Source organism: Triticum aestivum, chromosome 5A (assembly GCF_018294505.1).
Source record: "Triticum aestivum cultivar Chinese Spring chromosome 5A, IWGSC CS RefSeq v2.1, whole genome shotgun sequence".
Lineage (NCBI taxonomy): Eukaryota > Viridiplantae > Streptophyta > Magnoliopsida > Poales > Poaceae > Triticum > Triticum aestivum.
The window spans coordinates 607,813,599-607,834,768 of NC_057806.1; the positions used below are offsets into that span (position 1 = coordinate 607,813,599).

The following is a 21,170-nucleotide window of genomic DNA, read 5'->3' on the forward strand; positions in this document are numbered from 1 at the left end:
TTCCCATGTCTAAGATCAAATTACCGCATGGAGCTTAAGCAATAAATCAAGTTCAGTTGTTCAACTGAGGCTTCAATTCACTGGCAGCTACCAATGCTGGAAGTGTCACTGGTTCAACTTTTGTTTCCCTTGTGAGGTAAAAAGAAAATTAGGCCTCTTTTGGTTCATAGGATAAGATTATCATAGAAATAGGAATTTTGTAGGAAATGAGATGGCATGTATGTCAAATCCTATGAGTAGGAATAGGAAAGGAGATGTCATTTGGTTAACATCAAAGGAATTTTTCCATTGAGTTTAGGTTCTTTTTATTTTCCTATAAAATGTGGAGGGTAGGAACCAATCCTGTGTAGCCAAAGGGCTCTAAAGGAAAAATTCCTATAAAAATCCTATCCTATGAAATTCCTAGAAAATTCCTGCAAACCAAAGGAGGCCTTAATGAACCTGCAAATATCTTTAGTGTTCCTGGTATTCGTTCATCTAGGAGCAAAGAAAAGGAGCTGTCACACCGCAAAAAGATAAAATAACTGACACAACAAATGCAGGGCCAAAAGGCACAATTCGGAGTACCTCAAGGATAATAGGTGCATAAAATTCAGTCACAAACACATATAATCCTCACATTACATAAAACTCAGTCCTGGAACATAGCCAGACTAGTATTAAACAGCTAAATTTGACCAAACACAGGTAAGGCAACTTCCACAGCCACAACCGCATAACAAATCAGGAATCACTGGGACAATGCCATCATCCCTCAGAGTTTCGCTGCCTGGATGTCAGATGATGCTTCCCCTCCCTCCAAGGCGCCTACTTGGATCGCTGCCTCATCTTTCGGCGCTTCCTCTTGAGCCTCCTCATCCTCTTCTTCTTCCACTGCACATTAAGACGAAATGCAGATCATCAGTACAAATTGCATAGTGCTAGATGCGCAGGAACATGAGATAATTCCACATGAAACGAGAAAGTAGTATGTACTTCAGAATCAGAAGATTGAGTGTTTCATTGGATATCATCACGTGATTTTCAGAAACACGGACCAATTGTCCTTCATCATTTCCCAAACTGCCAATTTGGCATTGCAAAAAGAGAACTATTCTAAGAAGGTCGTAGCTATCTACAAACAGGTTAGGCAAAGCAAAGTAGATCTGCAGTCAGTTTGACATTCAGAATGAGTAGGAGGATTTTATCATCAAATAGATCAGACGCCAATTGTCTTCCTCATCATGCCAACCGACGCAATTATACAAAATAAAAACAGTGGAAAATGAGCTAAAGAAATGGATAAGCAAACGTTGTTCTCTCAGACAAATGCCTCGATTGTCCACACGGTGTAATAGAATGGATTACATCAGACTCGTCATCTGTTTTCATCATCACAGAGAACAATGGACAAACGAAAACAGCAAAAAAAAAACATAAATCTGGCTAACATAACTAGAGGCAGTAATTAGATCTCATAGAGCAAGCAAATCTGGTCGAAATAGCAGCGGTTCTCTCAGACAAATTTGCCTCACTTTTGTCCCCACGGTTGAATGGAATGGATTGGATCGGACATCTAATCAGTGTTGATCATCACAGAGAACCACTAATTACGCAAGCGAGCGGTAGCAACGGCGAGAACAAACCCTCGCTAAACACTAGCACATGTCCAGATCTACCTCGGTCGCGGAGCAGCTAACAACAGGGAAGGGAGATGACGGGCAGTACGAACCTTGGCCCTCATCGCGGCGGCGGAGTCGGTCTCGCTCTCCTGTTCGCGGCGGCGGCGGCGGCGGCGGTGTGTGGACGAACTTAGATTGTTGACGGCGGGGGCTCTCGCCTCGTACTTATACGGGCTGGGTGCTGAAGGGGGGGGGAAACCCTAGCGGGGTTGGACGGGTGGACGGCTCGGATCAGCCAGTGAACGGCGTTCTGATCCGATTAGTAATCTGGTTTGTGGGCCTGTTGGGCCTCCAAACAACGCCTAGGCCCACGCTAACATTTGACTGGACTTGATTTCCTGAAGGGGGGAAAAAGAAACTTGACCAGTCTTTACTTTTATTCTCTTTATTTTATATTACTTTAAAAAGAGTAGTGTTCCTTTTTCTGCCAGACGGAGTGATTCGTCCAACATTTTTTTATAATCACTAGCAAAAGGCCCGTGTGTTACAACGGGCCATTGATATTTTAGTATTTCAACACTGATTGTGCACATCAAACTGAAATATCTCCTTCTATTGTTAATTGCTAGTGAAATAATCGAGAGGAGATAATATGCCTGAATAGTGAAGTTGTGAGCATAGCTTATTTCTCCTTCTCCTTGACTCATATGCATCATTTGCTTGGGGGGCAAGCTTGTAGCAGAGTTAAACCCAAAAAAAAGTTGAATACAAATCAAGGGATATAGTGGAGTAGAGAAGCCCTGGAGCATATAAAGTAAATGATACCTCTGACAAAGCAGGTTTAAGAAGTGGATAGTAAGTTTGAAAACATGAACAATGCATAGCAAGCTTTCGTACATACAAATTCCCTTGTATTGATGAAAACATAAATTCACCTATAAAAAACTAACAAATTTAGTTTGTATATATACTCTTAGTACACAGTCGAGTCAACACAAACAATTTGCCTATGAAAGGATCAAGTTGGAATTCCATTGCTCGATGGGTGGACGGCTCGGATCAGCCAGTGGACGGTGTTCTGATCCGATTAGTAATCTGGTTTGTGGGCATGTTGGGCCTCCAAACAACGCCTAGGCCCATGCTAACATTTGACTGGACTTGATTTCCTGAAGGGGGAAAAAGAAACTTGACCAGTCTTTACTTTTATTCTCTTTATTTTATTACTTAAAAAAGGGAAACGTTTCCTGCGGCGTGCCGGCGGAACGCTTGGCCAGTCGCGTACGCTTCGTTCGATCGAAAGCGATCATGCGGCCCACGTGTGGCCTCACCCCCTCGGCCCCACATGCTCCCTCTTCCTTATCCCCATATGTTTTCTTTTCCTTATCCCCTCAAGCACCACTCATTTTTCTTGCTTATCCCTCCATGCCCACCATTCATCCCATGCACCTCTCTCTCCCCCTGGCCTACCTTCAATCAATAGCTTGCCGGCGATGGAAGACGTGTGTGGCGAGCTGGCAGTCCGGGGCTGCACACATGAAGCCGCGGAGGTGCGTGAGCACGACTCTCGGCGAGCGAAGAGGCGCGACGCCAAAGCTACATCGGCAACTTGGTATTTCCACTTTGCAACCTGATACGACGAGTGGAGGGTGGTTTGCTGCAACCAGTGGCCCCTACTACTACGACCAACGAGGTGGCTGTGCCGTGAAGATGGACGACGGATGCGGCGATTTTTGTGCTGAAACCCACGATAGCCTCTGCTACAACCGGCCAGCCATTTTGCTGGAACCAGCATCGGTAATTGCTGCCATCAGTCACGCGATATGCTGGAACCAAACGCGCACTCGTCGCCGGCGTTTTTTTTCTTTTGCTAGAGTTGGGTGTTTGATTTTGCTGGAAGTAGCTATCCTTTTTGCTACAAATCGACCACACGAGTTCTCCCTGTTTTGTTGTTTCTGCTGTATCCAATGTCTTGTTTTGCTGGAAACAACCATCTTTTTTGGTACAAATCGACAACAGGAATTCTACGTGTTTAGTTGTTTTTCTGCTGCATCCGATGTTTCGTTTTGCTGGAACCTAGTATTTTTTTATTCAACCGATCAATGAAGGATTGTTGCTTTCAGATCTTTTTGCTAGATACTTCAGTGCAAACCGACGCCCACGGCGAGCCGAAACCAGAGCATGGTGATGAGCTGGAACCGGCGAGCTTGCTTTGCTGCAATGAGCCGCAAGCTACTATGATCAGCAGGGCGAAGAGCTGGAACGGGCGTCCATTTTTGCTGGGATGGGCGCCCAAATTTGCTGGAACAGGAGTCCCGGGTTGCTGCATCGTTCGCCGCACAGGGGAGCTACGATGTTGGCGAGCTGGAACCGGCGCCCAATTTTGCTGGAGCCGGCATCTCGACATGCTGGAACCGTGTGAAGGCAGGCGGCGGCTGAATGGCTGATTCGACGCTGATGGTGTTTTGCTGCGACCAGTGATGGAAAAGCTTCAACCATCGGGCGAGTTGTCGATGGCGTGAGGGGTGACGCCGGGGTGCTGCGGCCGACAACACGGTCGGTGCTGCGCGTTCTACTACAACGAGGAGTCGACCACTAGTTGTTGCATCCGGCCACGTTGACGCTGCCACCAGCTACAACGAGAAGATGCCATGGCGAGCTTCGCCGCCGACGGCCGGCAGCGAAGGTACTCGTGCGGGACGGTGAGCAGAATTGCGCGCGGCTGCGGCCGCCCGCAAGGGAGAGCCGATCTGGGCCTTCGTAGACTCTCGTGACAAACGAAACAGCAAGGAGGGACCGGCAGATGGAGCGGTTAAGGTCACTTCAATCGAGCGTTGCATGAGGAACCGGCCGAAATTTTGGGCCGGTCCGCCGGCGCCTAGTGCTGGCCCTTAAAAAAAAGTAGCGTTCCTTTTTCTGCCAGACGGAGTGATTTGTCCAACATGTTTTTCTTGGGAACCGCCTTAATCATCTCATCTTTTTGGTTCAAAAAAATCGTCTCATCTTTTATTGACTTATCAAATAAATTATATTTTCTTTCATAAGTCAAAATAAGTGATTACAAAATAAAATCATGGGTAAGATTTGTTAAGTATTTTTTTACACAATCACATAACATAAAGATGTAAATTATGGGATAATGTATTGTAATATAATATATAATATTTATGCCCCATAGCGACACGGGCAAATATCTAGTTCTGCTAGCAAAAAGACTAATTACAAAACAATAAAACTGAGCTAGCTACACGCCACCACAGCGATTCACCGCTTTTGGCCGTCCGATCATTTGTTAGACGCCCCAGATCTTCCAATTGTCCACTGGCGGTCGCTTGGTCATTTTCACCGTGCCTCACCCAATGTAAAAGGGCTGCTGCTCCGGAAAGCAACCTGTGGGTCATGTAGTTAATTGGGCCCAGAAGCAGCCCAATTGGTTGTGTACGTCAGCCCATGCTAGGTTTCCTTTCCACATCGACAGAGAAAAGAAAAGAACAATTCATCCTTCTCCTCTTGTTCATACCCACGGTGCAGGGTGTCTAATTTCTCATGTTCCTTTCGTGCTAGGAAGCTCGTGGGGATTGACCAACTGTCAGTTTGTTGGAGTTTGATCTGTCCCGATGGGCGACAAACATATAGCTGACTGAAGGCACGAGTATGGCCTATGGACTAAAGGATTTGTTCCTTTCCCTCGGTGGCAACATCCTATATGGCAGTACCTTTTCGCCTCCTTTTACCAGCCGTATAATTCAGTGAGTCGTTAGTAACTGTTTTGATTGGTTGTTAGTATTCCGGCACTGCCTTATATATGGATATTCATTGTTGATATGTGTTACATGGTGTGATCCCGATCGACTCCAATATGGACACCCAGGCACCACACCCAGGCTCATGCAAATGCTCAAAACAGCCCGGTAACGCCACCACTTGTTGATCAAAACGTTGTCCTTCTGAGTACTGATTAGGATTACATGCAACCTTCTTGCTGGAAATACGCTTCTGAAAAAAGATGCTAAGCTGGCCTGATAAGATTGGCATTAGGCTTTTGCCGTAGGATCCTGGAACTCTGAATTCTAGGAACAGCACCTACCAGGTTACCTGATGTAATCCGTATCCTTGCATGAGGTTTGGAGTACGTGGTTTTTCAATTTTTGTTGGACAGTTTTAGTCGAGTTAGGTGTGTTCAAGGATTAGCTTTGGTTTTCCCATTTTACTCGCTAAGAAAGGTAACTGAAATTTTGTTTCTGCTCAATTTCATTAGGTTGCAAGAAAATGACTGGTTGAAATTGCTTTCCTAAACAAAGTAATAGATGTACAATATTGATCAACAAATGGGCAACAAGTCAACAACGACCCAGTAGAAATTTTATTGTGCTGAATAGGGCCAAGTATATTATCAAACCATTGTTGGTAAGAGGATAATTTACTATGATTCAGTTGGCAAAGAGGCTCTGATCTGCAGTTTAAATGACGAAGAAATACTGGAACATGGGGAAGAGAAGCATGTTTCACAAAAGAAGAAGATCCGCTAATATGGTAATAATACATCCTAGTTAAATAGATTGGTTTTTCTGTATTACGTGCTCTTCTGTCGTGAACTGCAATTGATTACCACAACATGCTATGTTTTCATCCGTTCAAGTCTGAAGAATGGGTACTATCTATCAGTCTATATGTTTGAATTTTTTTTCTAATATCTCTACTCCTAATGAAGCAGTTGGTAGCCTGGTACTCCGGTTTTATTTTCGTCCGGTTTTATTTCGTCCCACCTCCCACCACTCCGTACTACTGGTTTTTTATCTATCTACAAATCTCCCCTCCCACTGGTTTAAGCCGGTTATCAATTTTTGGTAATGCAATAAAAGTCATACGGGAATAAATCATATCACGGTCGGCAGTTAATCTCAAACCTGCCAAGAGATTTGGTAACAGAATAAATTCAAAAGGAAGGGTGGGGGAATGTTCCTATACATAAGGATGGTAATCTCCATCGCATACCATTTACTCCAGAATCAATCGCATTAATAATCTCCATCGCATAAATAATTACTCCAAAATCAATCACAATCATAATCTACATCGCATAATTAACTTCTTCCTATGACCACCTCGCTCCACCAATCCCACCTGCCGTTTTCTACCATCACGATCGATTTTCTCGCGTCCTCTCCTACACGCACAAAAATATAGGCCCAGCCTCGACCGTGGGCTGGGACTCATCCGTCGCGCACCGCCTGCTCTGCAACGACGCCCAACGCAACCTCTTCTTTGATGCCCCCGCGCACCCCTCGCCGCCGCCACCAACGCCCTGCGCGTTCGCCTCTACGGCCTTGATGATTGCACCCGCTTTCGTGACGTCCTCGCGCTCAAGCGCCGCCGGCGCATCCACGCCTGCGTCAGCCATGCCGAGGAGGTTGAGGAGCCCCTCGAGCCGGCCCTTGCCCTCGCCTGCGTCAACGACCCCGCCCATCTTGGCGGGGGCGATTCCCCCATCGCCCGACTCATCTCCGACGAGTATGGCATCGGTGGGTACGCCGCGTCGTTCGTATGCTTGGCAGGTTCCAGAACACCCCGCGACGTGTATGAGGCTGCTAAGCTTGACCATGGCGAGGGGCTCGTGCTCGAGCTCGACGAGACGCAATTCGATCTCGGAACCAACTACGAGCTGGATGGTGAGACTGCAGAGCAGGCAGGGGGCGCGACGAAGATGGAAGTGGCGGCAGTTCAAGCTTGTCGCTGCCGAAGACCCTAGAGAGGTGCGTGAAGAGACCTGGTTAGTTTTGTTGGGCCCCACTGGTAGATGCTCCATGTCTCCTCCTCTGGTTCCTTGTGCATTATTGGGTTGTCTTAATTTTCAGTCAGGAACACGTAGCCGTGAATTTTTTTGATTAATATTGATGTCATCGTTACATATTGGTACCGGGTAGATTTGATGTATTATTGTTAAGCTCTCAAGACCAGGCCTGGTTTTACAGATGTTTAGCGCACCGGTTCCTGTTCATTTACAACACAGCCATGCGATCTATTAAGTGATGTTTCTCTGAATTTATGACAGGTAAACTGCGGTAATAACAAATCAGATGTCATCTCTCATCTTGCCGATTCAACCTTGGAAGATATGGTAGAGACGAGAGGCGGTTTGGTCCATCTGGTGGAAGGGGGAGTGGAGATAGTAGGAGTGGAAAGCAACTCAGTCCATCCTGGCGGAAGGGATATATATAGGCTGACATGTCATCGGTGCTGGGCACCACAGGCAAGTGCTGTTTAGTTGAGTCCCAATCACGAATTAGAAAAAAATTCTTTGGGTTCTTGGATAGATGCTTATGGTTTGTTGCGTCATTTTTCAGGTTCAATATGCTGGCTGGCGCCGAGCCTCACTACTGAGTTGAAGAACTACTTGCAACGGTTGCCAAAAGTTGTGTTAAAAAAATAGGCCCACCTTCATAAGGATGATGTAAATTGCAGCCATACTCAGGTTTATTCTTTGTTCCCTGCATATTTTTATTTAACCACGTTATGTTTTAGCCACTAGATGGAAAATAGAAAAAGGAAACGGAGAGAATCACTTATTTTCGTGATATGATATTTATTTAATAGTGATTGCTATTTGTTTTGAATATTTAAGCATAAGGATACCACAATTAAATTATGGTTACAACACGAAAGTTGTAGAGTAGTTAATCTCTATCTCTACTCCTAAAGGGGGAGTTGGTAGCCCGGTGCGCAGGTTTATTTTCGCCTCACCGATTTATTCTCCCTCACCTCCCAGCATCCCCTCCACGCTGGGTTTTCTCCGTCCGACTAAAAACCAAATCAATTTGCATGATCCTCCTTGTTTGTTTTTCGGCTAATGTCCTCCTATCCTAGAGCATGTTCATCTGACTAATCTTCTTAGTTAATGCCCTCCTTGCCTGGATCATGTTCATCCGATTGACAAAGGCTTGGCCATCTTGTAATAGTAGATGGTGAAGTGGATATATATACTACTCCCTCCGTCCGAAAATACTTGTCATCAAAATGAATATAAAGGGATGTATCTAGAACTAAAATATGTTTAGATACATCTCTTTTTATCCATTTTGATAACAAGTATTTCCGGACAGAGGGAGTGCTTCAGTTTGCATGAGAACAACCGCTTATATGTGTGCCTCAATAGTAAAGTAGGATTGCTTGGATTATTTTCTGTAGTATTTTTTCCAGTTTTAAATGTTTAGTTTCTTAACTTATTATGAGGCTTGCATCGATCAAAGAAATCATGCTCCCTTGGCTTAATCAAATGTACTTATGTTTGCTAATTTATTTTTAGTGTGTGTTTCCTCCTACTATCTTATTATTCTATAGCTAACTATATTTTGGAATCTGGTGGGTGCAAAGAAAATGGCAGTTTCTAGATTTCTGTAGTATTTCTGGGTAACAACAGGTTCCAAAGTGACGGGCATTGCTAAATCAGATAACATACTATTCAAAAAGAGAACACATTCATCCCTTCATTTTAGAGATTCAATAAAGCAAGCAAAACTTGGAATCCAAGTCAGAATACCAACTATTGTACTACTGAATGCACATTTATTTGCCGACATGAAACTATCTATCACATGTAGGTGTGTTTGCTCCTCGGAGCATAGCAAAATGATATGCTCTTACATAAACATTATCTTGCTTACAGTGTTAATTCAAAGCCTTAATTCAAGGTCGGATCTTGCTTACAATGTCAATATAATCGCTTTTAATCTCTTTCAAGATTAATAAACTGCACATGCATGGCACGCAAATAGGACAAACTTGACTAGATCTACACATATATTTTTATCACTTCTAATATCTCATCGACTGTTTACATGCCATATTGCATACCAAGAATACAAGAGTGCTGACTTTATTTTATTTTATTTTATTTTATTTTATTTTATTTCTGAAATAGTTCCCAATTAGGCTTACAATTATTTTATATTAGTGTTACTTCCTTTGTCAAGCTTATGAAGAATGTATTTCCTTGAACAGTATTTCATCCATTTGGATTTAGGTGACATGTGTGGTGGCACGAGAAAATGGAAGGCCCTAAGCTGAAGGAGAGCATCAATTGACATGAGTGATAAGCAATATCTATTAGAAACACATACTATCAGGCTAATGCAAACCACTTGGGTATGAAGTATACTTACCACAACTTTCTAGGTGTTGATCAACTTGTGTTTTCTTGTTAGTAAAAGAAACATGTTGTTTTTTTGTGGTTCATGGATTCATGCTCAATGTTGAATTATTATCTGATCTGCAGAAGCATGTCTTACTGCTGCTCAAGGTCACATGATTTATAATTTATAACTACAATTATTTAAATCAGTATCTTGCACGAAGTCCTGACATCTGGCTTTATCAAAGATTCCACTATGTTTATTTCTCCATCATATCGCACAATGAATAATAACAGTAGATAGATATCCCCTTTTTATGCAATGAATTTCATGAAATAAAACAGCGTCCATCACCGTCTCTGATGTAATCTTAAGTGCACATGCATGGCTTAATGTCACTGCTATCTCGTAGTTTCACATGCTATTCAAGTTTACGGCATACAGTACTTAACATATAAGTTGTGTCATAGTATTAGTGTCATCTTTGGCTGCTTCCTTTCTTGAATTTTCCGATGACAGTGTACATGCCTTAACATATTCGAAGTTGTTGATTTTTTTGTTGCAAATATAATATTTAGTAATTTAACGTGAGCCCTTGCAGGTCCAATTAAAGCTATTTGACCAGAAGCTAGGTGATATGTGCTCAAAAGAATCTACCCTGTTATGCACCAGTTTTTTGCCTTAACATTGTTTCTGCAATTACACTATATATCTTGTATTAACTGGATTTTTAAGATGACGATTAAGGAATTCATCTACAATTAGGAACTTACTTCGCGACAAGGAAGGTCCAGTGGTTGGGCAACAACATGTGGAAGGATAATTACTGGATACATTTTTTTAGCGAACAACAGCGGAGCGATTTGATGTCTCAAAACATGTAAGCTGACTTGCCCTCCATGGAATGGAATGACTACAAAAACTTTTGTCATTTCATCTAAGAATATTTTAAATTAGTTAATAAATCATACAGACTTGATATTTTCTTGGTCTCATGCAACTATGTGTGGTTTCTTACTTTACTCCACAATCATCTGTGGCAATTATGAGGTATTTTTCGCCATTCGTATTTATTCCTTAATTTTACTATGAATATATGAGAGTACACACCAAGGGGTTCGCAAAAAGTACAAAAAAACTAGGAGACAAGCACGAGTCACCTTATGAGGTGATGATGTAGGAGACACAATGAGGTGAAAGAGACGTGATGGACATAGAAGAGTAAACCCACGAGGATAAAGAGATGTCATGCACATAGAAGGAGGAAGCGAGGACCTCGATCCACATTATCAAAGACATAGATAAGAACAAGAGTATCACACTTCCCACATCGACCAACTAATGACACATGTTGCTATTGGGGCATATCACCCTCCCTTGCATTATACATATTAATATTAAGATGAAACACTTCGTTGAATGCATTTCTATTATATTGTTCTATGGCAACACCCGAGCATTCTGCTAGAAAGGATGCTCGGGTGTAGACAGAATCATATATTATATCATTATTAGTATCAACATGTTTCTAAATGTTTTCATACTCAGTATATGATGTTAGATTCAACATGAGATCTAAAGTTTTGTGTGAAGCCAAATATGCAGGTGTTAGCAATACTGTTTGATAGCTTGGGGGTACGATGTGGCAAACGCGCAACGGCTGGCTAGCTGTGTTGGAGAGCAAGAGATGTCCAGCGAGAAACATCCCACTACATGTTGGGGAATGTAGTAATTTCAAAAAATTTCCTACGCACACGCAAGATCATGGTGATGCATAGCAACGAGAAGGGAGAGTGTTGTCTACGTACCCACGCAGACCGACTGCGGAAGCATTGACACAACATAGAGGAAGTAGTCGTACGTCTTCCCGATCCGACCGATCCAAGCACCGTTACTCCGGCACCTCCGAGTTCTTAGCACACGTACAGCTCGATGACGATCCCCGGGCTCCGATCCAGCAAAGCGTCGGGGAAGAGTTCCGTCAGCACGACGGCGTGGTGATGATCTTGATGTTCTACCGACGCAGGGCTTCGCCTAAGCACTACAACGATATGATCGAGGTGGAATATGGTGGCAGGGGGCACCGCACACGGCTAAGAAATGATCTCAAGGATCAACTTGTGTGTCTAGAGGTGCCCCCCTGCCCCTGTATATAAAGGAGCCAAGGAGGAGGGGCTGGCTGGCCAAGGAGGGTGCGCCAGGAGAGTCCTACTCCCTCTGGGAATAGGATTCCCCCCCAATCCTAGTTGGAATAGGATTCCTTAAGGGGGGGAAAGGAGAGGGGGGGCCGGCCACCTCTTCTAGTCCTAATAGGACTAGGGGAGGGGGGAGGCGCGCGGCCACCTTGGGCTGCCCCTTTCTTCTTTCCACTAAAGCCCATTAAGGCCCATATAGCTCCCGGGGGGTTCCGGTAACCTCCCGGTACTCCGGTAAAATCCTGATTTCACCCGGAACACTTCCGATATCCAAACATAGGCTTTCAATATATCAATCTTTATGTCTCGACCATTTCAAGACTCCTCGTCATGTCCGTGATCACATTCGGGACTCCGAACTAACTTCGGTACATCAAAATGCATAAACTCATAATAACTGTCATCGTAACGTTAAGCGTGCGGACCCTACAGTTCGAGAATAATGTAGACATGACTGAGACACATCTCCAGTCAATAACCAATAGCGGGACCTGGATGCCCATATTGGCTCCTACATATTCTACGAAGATCTTTATCGGTCAGACCGCATAACAACATACGTTGTTCCCTTTGTCATCGATATGTTACTTGCCCGAGATTCGATCGTCGGTATCCAATACCTAGTTCAATCTCGTTACCGGCAAGTCCCTTTACTCGTTCTGTAATACATCATCCCGCAACTAACTCATTAGTTGCAATGCTTGCAAGGCTTATGTGATGTGCATTACCGAGAGGGCCCAGAGATACCTCTCCGACAATCGGAGTGACAAATCCTAATCTCGAAATACGCCAACCCAACATCTACCTTTGGAGACACCTGTAGAGCTCCTTTATAATCACCCATTTACGTTGTGACGTTTGGTAGCACAGAAAGTATTCCTCCGGCAAACGGGAGTTGCATAATCTCATAGTCATAGGAACATGTATAAGTCATGAAGAAAGCAATAGCAACATACTAAACGATCGGGTGCTAAGCTAATGGAATGGGTCATGTCAATCAGATCATTCAACTAATGATGTGACCTCGTTAATCAAATAACAACTCTTTGTTCATGGTTAGCAAACATAACCATCTTTGATTAACGAGCTAGTCAAGTAGAGGCATACTAGTGACACTCTGTTTGTCTATGTATTCACACATGTATTATGTTTTCGGTTAATACAATTCTAGCATGAATAATAAACATTTATCATGATATAAGGAAATAAATAATAACTTTATTATTGCCTCTAGGGCATATTTCCGTCAGTCTCCCACTTGCACTAGAGTCAATAATCTAGATTACACTGTAATGATTCTAACACCCATGGAGTCTTGGTGTTGATCATGTTTTGCTCGTGGAAGAGGCTTAGTCAACGAGTCTGCAACATTCAGATCTGTATGTATCTTGCAAATCTCTATGTCTCCCACCTGGACTAGATTCCGGATGGAATTGAAGCGTCTCTTGATGTGCTTGGTCCTTTTGTGAAATCTGGATTCCTTTGCCAAGGCAATTGCACCAGTATTGTCACAAAAGATTTTCATTGGACCCGATGCACTAGGTATGACACCTAGATCGGATATGAACTCCTTCATCCAGACTCCTTCGTTCGCTGCTTCCGAAGCAGCTATGTACTCCGCTTCACATGTAGATCCCGCTATGACGCTTTGTTTAGAACTGCACCAACTGACAGCTCCACCGTTTAATGTAAACACGTATCCGGTTTGCGATTTAGAATCGTCCGGATTAGTGTCAAAGCTTGCATCAACGTAACCTTTTACGGTGAGCTCTTTGTCACCTCCATATACGATAAACATATCCTTAGTCCTTTTCAGGTATTTCAGGATGTTCTTGACCGCTGTCCAGTGATCCACTCCTAGATTACTTTGATACCTTCCTCCTAGACTTATAGCAAGGCACACATCAGGTCTGGTACACAGCATTGCATACATGATAGAGCCTATGGCTGAAGCATAGGGAACATCTTTCATTTTCTCTCTATCTTCTGCAGTGGTCGGGCATTGAGTCTGACTCAACTTCACACCTTGTAACATAGGCAAGAACCCTTTCTTTGCTTGATCCATTTTGAACTTCTTCAAAATCTTGTCAAGGTATGTGCTTTGTGAAAGTCCAATTAAGCGTCTTGATCTATCTTTATAGATCTTTATGCCTAATATGTAAGCAGCTTCACCGAGGTCTTTCATTGAAAAACTCTTATTCAAGTATCCCTTTATGCTATCCAGAAATTCTATATCATTTCCAATCAGTAATATGTCATCCACATATAATATCAGAAATGCTACAGAGCTCCCACCCACTTTCTTGTAAATACAGGCTTCTCCGAAAGTCTGTATAAAACCAAATGCTTTGATCACACTATCAAAGCGTTTATTCCAACTCCGAGAGGCTTGCACCAGTCCATAAATGGATCGCTGGAGCTTGCACACTTTGTTAGCTCCTTTTGGATTGACAAAACCTTCCAGTTGCATCATATACAACTCTTCTTCCAGAAATCCATTCAGGAATGCAGTTTTGACATCCATCTGCCAAATTTCATAATCATAAAATGCGGCAATTGCTAACATGATTCGGACAGACTTAAGCATCGCTACGGGTGAGAAGGTCTCATCGTAGTCAACCCCTTGAACTTGTCGAAAACCTTTTGCGACAAGTCGAGCTTTGTAGACAGTAACATTACCATCAGCGTCAGTCTTCTTCTTGAAGATCCATTTATTCCCAATTGCTTGCCGATCATCGGGCAAGTCAACCAAAGTCCATACTTTATTCTCATACATGGATCCCATCTCAGATTTCATGGCTTCAAGCCACTTTGCGGAATCTGGGCTTACCATCGCTTCTTCATAGTTTGTAGGTTCATCATGATCTAGCAGCATGATTTCCAGAACAGGATTACCGTACCACTCTGGTGCGGATCTCGCTCTGGTTTATCTACGAGGTTCAGTAGTATCTTGTCCTGAAGTTTCATGATCATCATCATTAGCTTCCTCACTAATTGGTATAGGTGTCGCAGAAACAGTTTTCTGTGATGTACTACTTTCCAATAAGGGAGCAGGTACAGTTACCTCGTCAAGTTCTACTTTCCTCCCACTCACTTCTTTCGAGAGAAACTCTTTCTATAGAAAGGATCCATTCTTAGCAACGAATATCTTGCCTTCGGATCTGTGATAGAAGGTGTACCCAACAGTCTCCTTTGGGTATCCTATGAAGACACATTTCTCCAATTTGGGTTCGAGCTTATCAGGTTGAAGCTTTTTCACATAAGCATCGCAGCCCCAAACTTTAAGAAACGACAACTTTGGTTTCTTGCCAAACCACAGTTCATAAGGCGTCGTCTCAACGGATTTTGATGGTGCCCTATTTAACGTGAATGCGGCCGTCTCTAAAGCATAACCCCAAAACGATAGTGGTAAATCAGTAAGAGACATCATAGATCGCACCATATCTAGTAAAGTACGATTACGACGTTCGGACACACCATTACGCTGTGGTGTTCCGGGTGGCATGAGTTGCGAAACTATTCCACAATTTTTCAAATGTACACCAAACTCGTAACTCAAATATTCTCCTCCACGATCAGATCGTAGAAACTTTATTTTCTTGTTACGATGATTTTCAACTTCACTCTGAAATTCTTTGAACTTTTCAAATGTTTCAGACTTGTGTTTCATCAAGTAGATATACCCATATCTGCTTAAATCATCTGTGAAGGTGAGAAAATAACGATATCCGCCACGAGCCTCAATATTCATCGGACCACATACATCGGTATGTATGATTTCCAACAAATCTGTTGCTCTCTCCATAGTACCGGAGAACGGTGTTTTAGTCATCTTGCCTATGAGGCATGGTTCGCAAGTACCAAGTGATTCATAATCAAGTGGTTCCAAAAGTCCATCAGTATGGAGTTTCTTCATGCGCTTTATACCGATATGACCTAAAACGGCAGTGCCACAAATAAGTTGCACTATCATTATCAACTCTGCATCTTTTGGCTTCAACATTATGAATATGTGTGTTACTACTATCGAGATTCATCAAAAATAGACCACTCTTCAAAGGTGCATGACCATAAAAGATATTACTCATATAAATAGAACAACCATTATTCTTTGATTTAAATGAATAACCGTCTCGCATCAAACAAGATCCAGATATAATGTTCATGCTCAATGCTGGCACCAAATAACAATTATTTAGGTCTAATATTAATCCCGAAGGTAGATGTAGAGGTAGCGTGCCGACCGCGATCACATCGACTTTGGAACCGTTTCCCACGCGCATCGTCACCTCGTCCTTTGTCAGTGTTTGCTTAATCCGTAGTCCCTGTTTCGAGTTGCAAATATTAGCAACAGAACCAGTATCAAATACCCAGGTGCTACTGCAAGCTCTAGTAAGGTACACATCAATAACATATATATCACATATACCTTTGTTCACCTTGCCATCCTTCTTATCCGCCAAATACTTGGGGTAGTTCCGCTTCCAGTGACCAGTCTGCTTGCAGTAGAAACACTCAGTTTCAGGCTTAGGTCCAGACTTGGGTTTCTTCTCCTGAGCAGCAACTTGCTTACTGTTCTTCTTGAAGTTCCCCTTCTTCTTCCCTTTACCCTTTTTCTTGAAACTAGTGGTCTTGTTAACCATCAACACTTGATGCTCCTTCTTGATTTCTACCTCCGCAGCTTTCAGCATTGCGAAGATCTCGGGAGTAGTCTTGTTCATCCCTTGCATATTATAGTTCATCACAAAGCTCTTGTAGCTTGGTGGCAGTGATTGGAGAATTCTGTCAATGATGCAATCATCTGGAAGATTAACTCCCATCTGAATCAAGTGATTATTATACCCAGACATTTTGAGTATATGCTCACTGACAGAACTGTTCTCCTCCATCTTGCAGCTATAGAACTTATTGGAGACTTCATATCTCTCAATCCGGGCATTTGCTTGAAATATTAACTTCAACTCCTGGAACATCTCATATGCTCCATGACGTTCAAAACGTCGTTGAAGTCCCGATTCTAAGCCGTAAAGCATGGCACACTGAACTATCGAGTAGTCATCAGCTTTGCTCTGCCAGACGTTCATAACATCAGGTATTGCTCCAGCAGCAGGCCTGGCACCCAGCGGTGCTTCCAGGACGTAATTCTTCTGAGCAGCAATGAGGATAATCCTCAAGTTACGGACCCAGTCCGTGTAATTGCTACCATCATCTTTCAACTTTGCTTTCTCAAGGAATGCATTAAAATTCAACGGGACAACAGCACGAGCCATCTATCTACAATCAACATAAACAAGCAAGATACTATCAGGTACTAAGTTCATGATAAGTTTAAGTTCAATTAATCAAATTACTTAAGAACTCCCACTTAGATAGACATCCCTCTAATCCTCTAAGTGATCACGTGATCCAAATCAACTAAACCATAACCGATCATCACGTGAGATGGAGTAGTTTTCAATGGTGAACATCGTTATGTTGATCATATCTACTATATGATTCACGTTAGACCTTTCGGTCTCCGTGTTCCGAGGCCATATCTGCATATGCTAGGCTCGTCAAGTTTAACCTTAGTATTCTGCGTGTGCAAAAACTGGCTTGCACCCGTTGTAGATGGACGTAGAGCTTATCATACCCAATCATCACGTGGTGTCTGGGCACGACGAACTTTGGCAACGGTGCATACTCAGGGAGAACACTTCTTGATAATTTAGTGAGAGATCATCTTATAATGCTACCGTCAATCAAAGCAAGATAAGATGCATAAAAAGATAAACATCACATGCAATCAATATAAGTGATATGATATGGCCATCATCATCTTGTGCTTGTGATCTCCATCTCCGAAGCATCGTCATGATCACCATCGTCACCGGCGCGACACCTTGATCTCCATCGTAGCATCGTTGTCGTCTCGCCAATCTTATGCTTCTACGACTATCGCTACCGTTTAGTGATAAAGTAAAGCATTACATCGCGATTGCATTGCATACAATAAAGCGACAACCATATGGCTCCTGCCAGTTGCCGATAACTTGGTTACAAAACATGATCATCTCATACAATAAAATTTAGCATCATGTCTTGGCCATATCACATCACAACATGCCCTGCAAAAACAAGTTAGACGTCCTCTACTTTGTTGTTGCAAGTTTTACGTGGCTGCTACGGGCTTAAGCAAGAACCAATCTCACCTACGCATCAAAACCACAACGATAGTTTGTCAAATAGACTCCGTTTTAACCTTCGCAAGGACCGGGCGTAGCCACACTCGGTTCAACTAAAGTTGGAGAGACAGTCGCCCGCAAGCCACCTATGTGCAAAGCACGTCGGGGAAACCGGTCTCGCGTAAGCGTACGCGTAATGTTGGTCCGGGTCGTCTCGTCCAACAATACCGTTGAACCAAAGTATGACATGGCAGTATGACTTATATCGCCCACAACTCACTTGTGTTCTACTCGTGCAAATAACATCAAACCATAAAACCTAGGCTCGGATGCCACTATTGGGGAACATAGTAATTTCAAAAAAATTCCTATGCACACGCAAGATCATGGTGATGCATAGCAACGAGAAGGGAGAGTGTTGTCTACGTACCCACGCAGACCGACTGCGGAAGCATTGACACAACATAGAGGAAGTAGTCGTACGTCTTCCCGATCCGACCGATCCAAGCACCGTTACTCCGGCACCTCCGAGTTCTTAGCACACGTACAGCTCGATGACGATTCCCGGGCTCCGATCCAGCAAAGCGTCGGGGAAGAGTTCCGTCAGCACGACGGCGTGGTGACGATCTTGATGTTCTACCGACGCAGGGCTTCGCCTAAGCACTACAACGATATGATCGAGGTGGAATATGGTGGCAGGAGGCACCGCACACAGCTAAGGAACGATCTCAAGGATCAACTTGTGTATCTAGAGGTGCCCCCCTGCCCCTGTATATAAAGGAGCCAAGGGGGAGGGGCTGGCTGGCCAAGGAGGGTGCGCCAGGAGAGTCCTACTCCCTCTGGGAGTAGGATTCCCCCCCCCCCCCAATCCTAGTTGGAATAGGATTCCTTAAGGGGGGGGGAAGAGAGAGAGGGGGGCCGGCCACCTCTCCTAGTCCTAATAGGACTAGGGGAGGGGGGAGGCGCGCGGCCACCTTGGGCTGCCCCTTTCTTCTTTCCACTAAAGCCCACTAAGGCCCATATAGCTCCCGGGGGGTTCCGGTAACCTCCCGGTACTCCGGTAAAATCCCGATTTCATCCGGAACACTTCCGATATCCAAACATAGGCTTCCAATATATCAATCTTTATGTCTCGACCATTTTGAGACTCGTCGTCATGTCCGTGATCACATCCGGGACTCCGAACTAACTTCGGTACATCAAAATGCATAAACTCATAATAACTGTCATCGTAACGTTAAGCGTGCGGACCCTACGGTTCAAGAATAATGTAGACATGACTGAGACACATCTCCGGTCAATAACCAATAGTGGGACCTGGATGCCCATATTGGCTCCTACATATTCTACGAAGATCTTTATCGGTCAGACCGCATAACAACATGCGTTGTTCCCTTTGTCATCGGTATGTTACTTGCCCGAGATTCGATCGTCGGTATCCAATACCTAGTTCAATCTCGTTACCGGCAAGTCTCTTTACTCGTTCTGTAATACATCATCCCGCAACTAACTCATTAGTTGCAATGCTTGCAAGGCTTGTGTGATGTGCATTACCGAGAGGGCCCAGAGATACCTCTCCGACAATCGGAGTGACAAATCCTAATCTTGAAATACGCCAACCCAACATCTACCTTTGGAGACACCTGTAGAGCTTCTTTATAATCACCCATTTACGTTGTGACGTTTGGTAGCACAGAAAGTATTCCTCCGGCAAACGGGAGTTGCATAATCTCATAGTCATAGGAACATGTATAATTCATGAAGAAAGCAATAGCAACATACTAAACGATCGGGTGCTAAGCTAATGGAATGGGTCATGTCAATCAGATCATTCAACTAATGATGTGACCTCGTTAATCAAATAACAACTCTTTGTTCATGGTTAGCAAACATAACCATCTTTGATTAACGAGCTAGTCAAGTAGAGGCATACTAGTGACACTCTGTTTGTCTATGTATTCACACATGTATTATGTTTCCGGTTAATACAATTCTAGCATGAATAATAAACATTTATCATGATATAAGGAAATAAATAATAACTTTATTATTGCCTCTAGGGCATATTTCCTTCACTACAATGGGAAACCGAGCGGGAAGGGGAGAGTCAGATAGGAAAACCGAAGTTTTTGTCGTGGGATGGGGGTTTTGTGTTGCGCCCTTGGGTTGGAGATAACAAATGGCGGATAGTCCGGACAATGACATTTCTCCCCCACATATGATCTGGATTTCGGAAAGTCTGGACTGTCCAGACGGTTGAATTTTGGGGAGCCCATTGGGCACCGGACGTATGAGGAAGAAATGAGTTTCGAATTTAAAGACGACTTTAATCATTTATTTAATTCATTTATGTGTGTTGTAGCCCGTAGCAACGCACGGGCATTCTACTAGTATAAGTTATAACTCTGCTATACTGCCAATTTCTTGCATGCTCATATGTATGTTGTATGGCATTTAATTTCTTTTGGTGGTCCTTTCCCTCTTTGAATTGAATGCCAACATAGTAGAACATGTACTGCATAAGGTTCAGCAGGCTGGGTCTAACAAGGTAAATCATTATTTCTCATGCGGAAGTTTGCAGGATTATGCACACACATTGTTTCGTTTCGTTGACCATAGAACATGATTTGCTCTTTATTTTCTCTCCTATGCCTAAGGCTTTGAGCTCCTTCGAAATCATTACTATAATGAAAAGGATGAGAAGTGAGTCCTTTAGACATGGAACACACATAAGTTCTTTGAAGATCATTTTATTTGGGATGTCAATAACAGTTCTACCAATTTGCATCAATTGTTTATATGCTATACAAACCATCACTTGGCCCTCTATTGTCATTAATCAGATGCACGGAATTTGTGAATATATAAATATTCTGGCTGAAGATAGAACCAACTTGTGATGGTTCCATGTGGTACATATAACTGAAATTGGTCAGATGTTTCTATATTTCTTTCGTTAAGACATCTTTTTTCCTTTGTTAAGATGTGTCTAAGATGGGCGGGCGCCGCAACGCGCGCCTTTATGATCTAGTACAGCGTGATGGCGCTGGTGCGCAACTGTTGGTGCAGCACATTCACCATTAA

General features: G+C 43.4%; 1 protein-coding gene, 1 long non-coding RNA gene and 4 other non-coding genes across 6 annotated transcripts; 1 reads left to right on the forward strand and 5 right to left on the reverse strand.

Annotated features, from left to right (window-relative positions):
* Positions 1-537: 537 nt before the first annotated feature.
* Positions 538-1,881, reverse strand: LOC123105266 (uncharacterized). The gene is made up of 2 exons (XR_006450754.1): positions 1,712-1,881; positions 538-873 (listed from the first exon to the last, which is right to left on the reverse strand). It is a non-coding gene; the product is annotated as an uncharacterized lncRNA (long non-coding RNA).
* Positions 979-1,059, reverse strand: LOC123109163 (small nucleolar RNA SNORD18). The gene has a single exon (XR_006452457.1). It is a non-coding gene; the product is annotated as a small nucleolar RNA SNORD18 (small nucleolar RNA).
* LOC123109185 (small nucleolar RNA Z105) lies at positions 1,164-1,230 on the reverse strand. The gene has a single exon (XR_006452482.1). It is a non-coding gene; the product is annotated as a small nucleolar RNA Z105 (small nucleolar RNA).
* On the reverse strand, positions 1,296-1,382 carry LOC123109423 (small nucleolar RNA SNOR75). The gene has a single exon (XR_006452652.1). It is a non-coding gene; the product is annotated as a small nucleolar RNA SNOR75 (small nucleolar RNA).
* LOC123109430 (small nucleolar RNA SNOR75) lies at positions 1,491-1,581 on the reverse strand. Its single transcript, XR_006452659.1, has one exon. It is a non-coding gene; the product is annotated as a small nucleolar RNA SNOR75 (small nucleolar RNA).
* Positions 1,882-2,996: 1,115 nt separating the features above from the next.
* On the forward strand, positions 2,997-4,642 carry LOC123105267 (uncharacterized). The gene is made up of 2 exons (XM_044527307.1): positions 2,997-3,395; positions 3,722-4,642. Exons 1-2 carry the CDS (start codon positions 3,024-3,026, stop codon positions 4,043-4,045), a joined length of 696 nt encoding a protein of 231 aa, XP_044383242.1. The 5' UTR covers positions 2,997-3,023; the 3' UTR covers positions 4,046-4,642.
* Positions 4,643-21,170: the final 16,528 nt, after the last annotated feature.